General features: G+C 36.9%; 1 protein-coding gene across 2 annotated transcripts; it reads right to left on the bottom strand.

Annotated features, from left to right (window-relative positions):
* Positions 1–1,225: 1,225 nt before the first annotated feature.
* LOC104611189 (Tryptophan/tyrosine permease) lies at positions 1,226–7,450 on the bottom strand. 2 transcript variants are annotated; one of them, XM_010278149.3, is made up of 4 exons: positions 5,574–7,450; positions 4,255–4,407; positions 1,419–1,733; positions 1,226–1,300 (listed from the first exon to the last, which is right to left on the bottom strand). In XM_010278149.3, the coding sequence occupies exons 1-2, from the start codon at positions 7,106–7,108 to the stop codon at positions 4,311–4,313; spliced, it is 1,632 nt and encodes a 543-aa protein (XP_010276451.1). In that variant the 5' UTR covers positions 7,109–7,450; the 3' UTR covers positions 1,226–1,300; positions 1,419–1,733; positions 4,255–4,310. The 2 variants fall into 2 exon arrangements, with proteins under 2 accessions (XP_010276451.1, XP_088753249.1); XM_088897123.1 differs by having other exon boundaries at positions 1,226–1,733.
* Positions 7,451–11,460: the final 4,010 nt, after the last annotated feature.

Below are 11,460 nucleotides of genomic sequence, written 5' to 3'. Positions count from 1 at the left end.
GAGTACAAAACCTTGTATTTTATATTATTTTGTATGTATTTATATTTGTACTATTTCCAAACTGAGCCTACAACAAAAGATTTAACCTTCAAAGCAAGCATGTCTTCAACTTGAGGCAAACCAACGGAGGGCTGGGTTGTTTCAGCATTGACGTGGAATCAAATCCCACAACAAACACTTTGGGGAAAAGGGGTCAGGGGGAAGTTATTAATGGTGCATAGCATCAAATACCAAAAAAAAAATTACTTGAGGCCAAGGTTCAAAGTATCGATAATCAGTCTTTTTCTAGCTTTTACTTATTTTTTTTATTGATTTAGGTTCAGAGGGACCAGTTTAAGTCCCGACTACCCTCTGGACCCTGACCTGATACAACCCCTATAGGGGCATATTGGGAAGGGCCCGATACGTTACAATTTTTTTAACCTTGCTTGAAGCAACATTGTAGAAGCACTACGTTCCACCCTTTTTTCTTGGATTGACAAAAGAAATTATATATCCACCGTCAATCCATCATTTTATAGTTAATCCCTTGTGGTTTCTGGACGGAGGTCCTTAAATCTGGTCTCTTATAGATTGATCCAAGTGTAAATTTAGCTTAAATAACTTTTCACTACTAAAGCCCTTATTTGCATATATGATCTAATTTTTAAGTTGGGTATTGAATTTGAAATTTGAGACCAAATCCTTGGGGTTGCAAAATACCTTTTTGACTTACTGTACTAGCATTCTAAGCAAGTGCTGCACTAACATCTCTTACATGTATAACAGTGCATTGCATAAGTTAGATCATCTAAATAACAAACTCTGTATTCATGGCGAGAGGTGGTACACGTAAGGCCAGTTCGCTTTTTGGAAAGTTACTCGGGTAAATGTATTTATTTGGGTATATGTTTCCTAAAAAATATCTATTCGGATAAATATATTTATCCATTTTTTTATTTTAGATAAGACAATGACCATAAAAGGCCATTCCATCCAAGTATTGATAATTTTTTGACTTTTCCCACCTGGTATCACTTACCCGGCTAAGTGGTGACCAGAAAAAATAAATAAGTTTTCCATTGACTACCCCAATTGTGTAGCATATTTGCCTACAAAAACAACGTTGAATACTTGAATTCTCCCAATGGCAAACCCACCTGTGCGTGTTACCACACCAACCAAACCACCTGGACCTGAGCAGAGGTGCCTTGAGTTCACTTTGTCTCATAAACCTGTACGAGTGTTCCGTCATACTAACCAATATGATAAATCCCATGTCAAAGAGTGGTCCATGCCCAATTAAGAAGGAAATTCAACTCTGAACCACAAATAGAATACCCATCAGTAAGAATGAACTTAGATGGACACTCTGTTTTTTTTTTTTCAATAATTAAGGACAAAACATAGATTAGAAATAAAAGACTAAAGAAACAAACCTATGCAAAGCCCAAAGCCCGACCCCAAGAGTTCATATTCCATAAGAATAATGAAACTAAGGTCCCACATGAGTCCTCAATGATGTTAATATATCTTAAATCCTTTGTTTGCGAGACAATCCTCAGCTTGGTTTCCTTCACGCCATGTATGCCTATACACCACCTCAAATCTCTCGGTTATAGCTTGCTAATCTTGAGTAAGCTGCTGCATCTCCATGGAGGGATCTTCCCGACAAGGCACTCTGCTTTCTGGTTTACGGTCTTACTTCTCAATCTGATGTGGACCATTCTTTGATGAGGGATCATCTCATTGGTCTGTATGAAGAAATACTTGTAATAGGTGAAAGAGCTAAAGTGAACTTGATTTTTATATATAATAGTATTTTAATAACATTAAATATTTATAAATCATTTGTCCAAATATTTTAAACTTTAAATTCAATCAAAGAATTACAATGAAAAAAATTCAAAATTTAAATTGTTTTTCATCTTTTTAGCTTTTACCCATTTATTTTTACTTGCATACATGCACCACACACCCTCACACACACTATTCAAGAAGCTAAAGGAGCTCTTTTTGGCTTTTTTTTTAGGCTGTGTTTGGTTGCATATATCAGGAAGGAAAATAAATGATCAACGATTTCTTTGGAATGATATTAAACAGGAAAATGACATTAGGTTTCATCTCGTCTCCTTTTTCTTTTTTTGGGTGTGTGTGTGTGTGTGTGTGGGTGGGGGGACTTTGCCTCTATTATTTGTTTCAAGCTAGATGGATGGAAGATTGTTCAGGCTAAAATATTTTATCTATATATTTCCCCCCTTGTTCAATGAAAATTTTATTTTCCTTTCATTTACATAAAAACCAATTACAACTTACAAGTGGTGTAAAACAAAGTTTGGCTACAAAGCAACAGAAGATAAAATTTTCCAAAATTTTAGGGAAAAGCAGATAAAAGACTTTTTGGGAAATATCAACATTTTCACATGCGACAAAACACCAAACAATAAAATTTTCTATGCAAATAGCTCATTTACCCTTCATTTACAAGCAACCAAATGGAACTTTAGCTCATTTCCTTTGTAAAATTCTATTGCCTAGAGGCCTTGACAATTATGCTGCTTTCTCATACTGATCTCAGATTCAAGCATTTCCTCCACTTCCAATCTTTTACTTTATTTTTCAACAATACTACTATTACTTTGTCCTAGCTCATTTGCCTGATTTCCACCCATATCACTGGAATTTGAGGGGATGCCGTGATAGTAACTGAGTCTTCAATCTATTCAGCATTGTCCCTGACTTTGAAAATTTTAATAATGTCCTCCAGGCTCCAGCACCCTCAAAAAGATCTTTAGAGATAATACACTGCCTTCTGATTTTGCCAAAAACAAAAAAAACACTCTGATTCTTATTAACCTTCCTTTCCTGTTTCCTTGTCTCTCTACCATAAACAATTGGTTGATTCCACCAATTCCACTCCTCCACTGCTCGTTTTGGTTCAATAAAAATCTGCATCCACAAAACCTTTAACCCACACTACCCTTTCTCTAGTTAGAAACACAGTCCCATTTCCAGTAATTTCCTCCATTATGAATGATTTAGCTTCTAATGAAAACTAAATTTTCTCTCCACCCTGATGTCAGAGAGAACTTCATGCCATCATCCACCTATGCAATTCCAGTTTCTTCTGGATGGCTTCCCCATCTTCTCTTGCAAAAAATCAGTAGTTTCTCCACAGAGTTTTATGTGGTTGGTTTCTTGTTATCCTCTGTACATCCTTGTAAATTGTAATTCATCATAAATTTTGACAACAAAAATAACTGCTGTATTCCAAATGCAAGTGCAACATGATACATTGAAGCCTCCTAACCTCCTTTATTTTGATTTGAAGCTTCGGCTCATTGCTGCTTGATGGATAGATAAATACAAGCTGGCAACTTCTTTTTTATCTTAATTCAAGCATTGAGCTTGTTTACTAGCTAAACCTGTGAACTCTTAAACATAAATATCTAGATTGAGTGCAGAGTTGTGATTAAGGCTTCTCAAGTTGAGTTGACTATCTAGATTCAGTGCAGGATTCGATTTATTCTATTTGTCATAACAGTATTTGAATTGTTTTTCTCAAATGTTTGTCTATCATGCATAATTGAGATGTAGATGGCATACATGTCATTCCATGTTTCTGTTAATTCAGGGCATGGTAAAGATTCTACTCAATTGCTTACATTCATAACCTTCTACTGCATAGAGATAACAAAATATTCATTTAAGCATTGGCATTTAGAGCTGATGGCATTGAATGGTAATTTATTACATTTAATTTAATAGGCATTGCTAGATATTTCTTTAAATAAAGGGTATCATAACAAAATCCTATGACAAAAGAAAATCTGTAAGTGAATACTTAAGGATTATTCAATCTTCTAACGGATCAAAACTATTATTTAAGATATGCTCCTGCCTCCTTGTGTGCTAGTTGTATCTAACCATTCATAATCTTCTGTTTCTCTTTTTCTTTCATAATCTGATCTATAGCCATTAGCTGCATCTGAAGTTTGAAAAGTGAACCTTTTTCATGTTTTATATATTCACAATTGGAATTTCATTCAAGGAATAACCATTGGGAAATTCGAGATTATAGTGGAGGCAACACTAATTGTTTCTCTGCATAATGTTGTTCTTTCATTATATTTCTAAATAGAAACTGATACCTAGAAAAATATATATGAAATAATTAGAGGTAAAGAGTCAAATAAAAAGTTCAGCTCTGTTAAAAAATTGAAATATAAAACTTCCACTTTATAAGAAAGAGAAAAAAAAAAAAACATATCTTGCCTTGAATTTGTTCATGGAACCCTGTTTTGCTATTAAACCTTATGGCTGCCATCCATTTAATGCCAAACAGCCAATATGATAGAAATGCCAAAGAGTAGCAGAAGAGCACCATCTCCCCCAGGTAGGATGTTAGCAACCTCAGAAGTCGATGATCTGTAATAATGAAAATGTACAACAATGTTATACTTTATCTTGTAATCAACAAAGCAAGATTCTACAAGTGAAAATCACCAATTTGCAAAGAAGTAGGGATCTACTGCCTTGGGGATCTTATTAGACCAAAAGTGAACATAATTGGATAATTTTAATCGTCCAATATATTCCATTTTTTAGGGGTCATACTAGACCAAAAGTGAGCATAATTGGATTGTTTTAACCATCCAACCTATTCCATGCTTTGGGGGTTCCATAAAATATCCATTTGTGTCTTGGAAAATGCCCTGTATGGTACCTATTTATCCAGAAATTATGAGACTTTAAATGAATAACTGCAAAGTTTTCAAGAAATTTATCTCTTATGAAGGTTAACATGCATAACAGGTAAAATGGCATTGTAATTGTCAAGGAACCATGGGTACTGGAGCCAAATACATGATTTTGATCAAGTTAATCGACTTCCTTTCCATACTTACAATCAGAAACACTTTATCAAATAAAAAAGGATGGCAAAATACTAAAGCCTCAAGGGGAAGAGAGGTTGCAAGAGAAATGAGGTCAAAGCATGGGAAAAGATATATAAGTGCAAAATATACAATACCATACCAGTAACGACAAACCCCATATCATCTTCCTCCAAACACCCTTCCTATCACGCATATCAACCGTAAAATTAGCAACCCTCATAGCCCACCTGAATGAGAGTTTTATCCTAACTGCTAAAGGCTTCTCCTCTCTGAACTTTTAGGTCAAGGAGAGAACCAGAAATCCCTCTAAAAATAGTCTGAAAATCTCCTTCAATGATGGATCAATAAAGCCAATAGAAAAGGAATATCAAAGGCCTTGGAGGAGCAAGAGACCTAATTTTAAGTAATTATTGCACAAGACCTCTTTCTGAATATGTCAAAAAAAGGAGAGTTGTATTTTCAGTAAACAGATCAACCCTGGAACCAAGCATCCAAGCATGGTTTAACTGCAGGGAAGGGCATTTTGAGGTTGTGTTGGGTTAACATAAGCTTAACAACCTTAGTTTACTGATATATTTCTTTTTTTTTCTTTCTCATTTTTAGATTTTTGCTTTCTTTTTTTTTTCTCTTTTTTTAACATAAAAAATTGGTCATGCCTACTAGCATTTACTGCAGAAGTTTGATTCTTCCGAATACCTGTTTTTCTTCCTGGATCGATAAATCCAAGTCATCACCGGAGGTAGGATACCAAACAGAAAGCAATTTGCATAAATGCCAGCAAAGTCAAGAGCTTTAGAGAAAGCTGTATTGAAGAAAGAAGCTAGGAAGACTGGAATGCCAAGTACAAACAGCATTACAAAGAATTTAGCTGAACTGAAGCCTTCACCCGTCGAGGATTGTCTAGATTTTGAACCAGAAATGCATCTTGATCCAATAAAGGAAACCTGCCCTGGAGTCCCAAGGTTGCACCCTCTTGAATAGACAGCAAAACCAACTTTTCCCATTCCACCATCATTAGAAGCCTCTGAAGCACACTTAAGTTGTCTAGATTCAGTTCTCCCCTTAATCAACTCCAATGTATCCAAAAGCTGTTTGGGGAAGCTAACTGTGTACCCTATCAAACTTGTTGCCAACGCAGAGAATGCAAAACCTTGAACTGCAGGAAGAGCTGAGGGATTTACAGAGAGCAAGAGTGAAATAGGATCTTGAGAGTAATCAGCTTTAGTACCTACAAGGCCCAAAACAACCAAATTCCATGATAGTACCATGATCAGGGGAACTGCTCCACCTAATAGTATTGCCTTGCGAGCATCCATCATTTTCTTAATAATCTTACATATAAATGGGGTTATTACATGGAACCCCAACGTAAGTACAGTAACAGGTATGGCAGGCAGGATTGCAGATGGAACCCATGAAGCATAAGCGAAAGAACTCAGAAGGCTGGATCTTCCTAGTGATAAACCAGTAAAAACAAGTACAGATATGGACAAAAGCATAATGAAGCACAAGAATCTGTTGGCTGCATCAATGGCCTTAAATGGGAAAAATCCAACTACACTTGCAACAATACAAGGAAAGAAGGCATGAGTAATCACAGGATTCATCCAAGGAAACCACTGAATAATGAGGGAGCCAATGCCGGAGACACAGGCAACCAAGAGAGAAAAGCTCAGGCAGGCATAGACTACAGCAACAAACGTGCCAAGATTATTTCCCAGTGTTTTAGTTGCAAGGCTAGTGAAGCTTACCTCTCCAACCACATCTTCTTCCATTATTCCAAAGCTTAGCTCCGCAACTAGGAGGATTGACGAAACAACATAAACCCATGACAGGAGTATGGTAATGGTTGATGGAAGTGGACCTGATCTTATGGTTGCAGAGGGCAGACCCAGCATTCCAGGTCCAACGGCAGTTCCTATAATCAGACTGACTGCACCCCAGAAAGTCCTATCTTGGATTTCTTCTTTTACTTGTTGAGGTTTGAATAATTTAGTAGAATCATTTTCTGAAATAATGGGGAATGGGCTACTATTTGGGGTTTTACACCTCGTGAGGATTAAGGGGTGGGTGGAAGAGGTTCGGGTGAAGATGGATAAGGGAGTTTTGGTGATAGGACTGGGGTCAGTCGGAGAGTGAGAGACGAATAGCCTGCGATGTGGGTAGAAGTGAGCTTTAGTGATTAAACGACAGGCGATTGGGTTCAGGTAGGATTGCTGGAAAAGAAGCATGTTGAAGAAGGGAAGTATCTTTATACCCAAGAAAAATTTAGGTCACTGGGGACTGCGCAGATGGCCAATGTGCCAACGGCAGAAGAGAAATCTTGGTATTTTGGACTATTTGATAGTAAAGTAAAATGAATGTGAAGATTCCAAGAATCCCATTAGAATAAATCTATTAGTAGCTCTCTATAAATGGGTGGAATTACAAAATTCTGACTTAGACTGATCAATCATTCTTCCTAAAATAAATTGGCATTGCACAGTTGACACTGACATGCCTGATGCGAGGCCGGTCATGAGGACTGAGGAGTTTAACAATCACTTTGGTGCCGATTAACCAAGGGTGTTCATGGTCACTGGTCAGTTCCGGTATGCTTTCGAGAAAACCTCGTATTAAATCTGAAAATTATAATATGAGAAATTCTTTTAGGCTGCGTTTGTTTTCACTGTATATGAGATTGGTGTAAAATTCTACCCGTTGGCATGGACTATTGGACTATTTGGCCCAAAACCATTCAGGCAATCGGTTCTATTTAACTCCAAACCTGGTCCTTGGCTAAAAATCATTGAATTGGTCAATGAACCATTGACCCAGGTGGTTGAACCGTCAACCAGTTTGACCTATTCAACGGTTTTAGGGTGTTTTTATTTTAATTATTGTTTTTTAATTTTTTTGTTAGAATGGGCCATCTATTCGAACTAGATGGTCAAACCATCGACCCAGAAACCGATGGCTAGAATGGTTTTGGTTCTAGGTCATTTTTTAAAACATTGGTTTTCGGTGTAAGGTTTACATCTAAAAATGTTTTAAAACATTAGTTCCAATGGTTCACTAATTTTAAACCCATAGATGTTGAACTCCATTGATGAAGTTTACACTAAAAACAAGCGTAGCCTTACCAAACTAAAGTCGGTTTTGATGAAGATCAAAAGTGAAAATTTGATCCCTTATTTGAATTTGATGAGGGATAATTTGGCCTGACCCAGTAGCATGGTGACACGTGGAGCAACCTGTCGATTAGGTGACATCTCAGCATTTCAAAACACCTCAGCAGGCTAGATCACCTTGGGCACCTTAGGTCACTCAACTAAGACCGATGACCAAACATCTCGTCATACCCCCGATCTGTTGAAATGCCACATAGCATCTTTCTAGAAGGGATCCAGCTGTCTCCAATATCTTCGAGATCATGTCGCACGTTAGTGGATCTTATATGTATCCCACTCGAATCGAATGGACCTGGCTGGATAAGCCTTATCCTCTTGCATAGGGTTCACCTTTGGGTGCAGAACTGACTCCGAATTTGGCGGGCCAGCAAGCTCGGAGGCGTATCGTAAGGCCTACGGAAGCTCACCTATATAAAGGTATCACTATCATCCTCATAAGGTACGTGCAGTTTAGCTCTCTCACTAGCATTCTAAGCTCTCAACTCTCTCAAAAATCTCCTACGCTAACTTAAACATCGGAGTGCCCACACTAGGTAAGGCACCCCAGGACCTCTAACCTATTTGTCTTGCAGTTCGACCCGGCCGCGTAGAGAACTAATGTTCGAGCTACCTTCTAGTAGGGAGCGACCAGATCGTGCTACATCAGAATTGGTGGCTTCAAATTTAGATGTGGGTTATGGTAGGAGAAGTTGTAGGAAATGGCAAGTCAGAGGATCTAATAGATGTCTCACGCTATGGACTTAGGTCAAATTCAATAGTTATCAAGTTGCCCGAAGTAGGGATGTCAATGGGTCGGGTTTGCCTCAACCCTAACCCGACCCTCCAGCACTCCAACCCGGCTAAAAAATACATGATTCCTAAACCCAACCTAACCATATAGGGACCCGATTCCGACTCGACTTGACCCATATAATTTCAATTGTATTTTTAAAAACATTTTGAAGACCTAAAATACATTAATTTAAGTAAGGAAATTGTTTTATTGATTCTAAGGTGTTATTTTTCTATTTAAAAAAGAAGAAAATCAAAATCAATATATAAATAAATTATAAACTTTAAGCCTATAAAGTTAGAAATAAAAAAAGTACAAGAATACTTGGTATGTATGCAAGGTATCATAACCCAACGGGACGGGTCAGCCAAAACCTAAACCCAATTTAGGTCAAAGGATCAAAACCCTAACCCGACCCTAAACCAAATATATTTGACCCTAACCCAACTCTATAAGATCGGATCAAGCCACATCTACCATTTAACCCAACCCATTAACATCCCTAGTCCGAAGTGGTAAAAAAGCCATGAATCAAAATGCAATAGCTGGTTTCAAGCTACCGCTTACCTTTATATAGAACTCTTGTCTCAGTTAGAGCATGGGGTGAAGGGCAAAAGGCAGTCGGCTCACGTCTCCAAGTGGTTGGTGGTAGAACATCCGTAATTCTTGGGAGACATTTAGGCCCTATTCGTTTTTTGGTAAATTATTTACCCGGGTAAATGTAGTTATCTGGGTAAGTTTTTCCTAGGAAACACTTACCTAGGTAAGTGCACCCTAAACCAAATATATTTGACCCTAACCCAACCCTATAAGATCGGATCAAGCCACATCTACCATTTAACCCAACCCATTAACATCCCTAGTCCGAAGTGGTAAAAAAGCCATGAATCAAAATGCAATAGCTGGTCTCAAGCTACAACCGCTTACCTTTATATAGAACTCCTGTCTTGGTTAGAGCATGGGGTGAAGGGCAAACAAGGCAGTCGGCTCACGTCTCCAAGTGATTGGTGGTAGAACGTCCGTAATTCTTGGGGGACATTTAGGCCCTATTCGTTTTTTGGTAAATTATTTACCCGGGTAAATGTAGTTATCTGGGTAAGTTTTTCTTAGGAAACACTTACCCAGGTAAGTGCATTTACCCATGTTCTTTTATTTCTCATGTAAATAAGGCAATGATTATTTTATCCATAAAAATTTATTATTAAAAGGGGCATTTTTGTCTCATTCAAGTGTTGGCAACTTTCGTCCTAGGTGGAAAAGTTATTTACTCACTTAGGAGATGGGGTATCACTTACCCGAGTAAGTGGTACCCAAGAAAATAAACTTTCCCTAAGGCTAGCAATTATCAATACACTTGGAATCAAGTTGTCGCTGGTGGTCCGAGCCAAGGATCAAAGTATCGGTATCGAGCATCGGATATGGATACGGATACGCTTTAGAAACATATGGATATGAACGAAAAATATAAAAACGTTTGAATACGCTAGTGAAATGCATACAAATCACATAAATACATTAATAATATTAAACTGAAAGCTGAATTATCTATGAATAAGATATAAAGACATGAGATGCATACTTCAATAGGTTATATGAAGAGAAATATTACAATAAACAATACCGGGACTAAGGTAGATAAAATAAATTATATTTAATTTTTAGTTTTTATTAAATCTTTTGGGAAAATTAAATATTAAATTATTCACTTCAGTTTTTATAATTATAATTTTCTGTTTTCCATTACTTTTGTTGGGAAATTTTATCTATTTGTTTAGTATTTTTTATATAATAACTATTTTTTCAAATAATAACTATGTTTTCATTTTTAACATATAATTATGTGTAAAATATATAAATCATCTAAGATAGATGAAATATATTAATTTTAAAATTTTTAGTTTTTATTAATTTTTTTAGAAAAATTAAATCTTAAATTATTTATTTCAGTTTTCATAATACTATTTTTTAACTTGTATTAAAGATGAAAAACAATCCAAAAGTATCGGACCGTATCAATGTGTATTAGACTGTATCCATAGATATGGTGCGATACGACCCGATGCAGAGGCATATCATACCAATACGCACAACTCGTAGGATACATATCCAGTCATAGCATATCATGTATCCATGATCGATCATGGATACAGATATGATACGCCCTGTATCAGGAGTATCGCATCAATACCTTAATCCTTGGTCCGAGCTGCTATTTAAGCACTTTAAGCACTATGTTGCCACATGTTGCGACGTAGTGCAATAAAACGTTCTTCATATCGCCACATGTCGAGATATGGTTGGAGGGTAAATCAACCCCATCAGGTTTGGTACATAAACCAAATCATCAAAACAGACCATTTTATATGGTTTGGGCTATTTTGTTAATCTTAACCCAATTAAAAATGTCCAATTTTTACTAGATGCCTTGGAATATTGCTAGTAGTTGTCGCCCCATGCACTGTGTAGGTGAAGCCCCTTCTCCTTTTTTAAGGGCCCATTTGGGAGGGCTGAAGTGTGGTGGCTTCTGGCTTTTCAAGGTTGATTCCATATGGAGAGAGCCTTTAAGTTATGTTTGGTAAAAATTCCTGAAAATCCAAATTAGTTTGTCAGTCATTCATTTGAAGGGTTATCTGCTTCTGCT

This window comes from Nelumbo nucifera, chromosome 2 (genome assembly GCF_055504915.1).
Source record: "Nelumbo nucifera cultivar China Antique chromosome 2, China Antique-T2T, whole genome shotgun sequence".
Classification (NCBI taxonomy): domain Eukaryota; kingdom Viridiplantae; phylum Streptophyta; class Magnoliopsida; order Proteales; family Nelumbonaceae; genus Nelumbo; species Nelumbo nucifera.
This window is presented reverse-complemented; position numbering and strand designations above follow the sequence as displayed.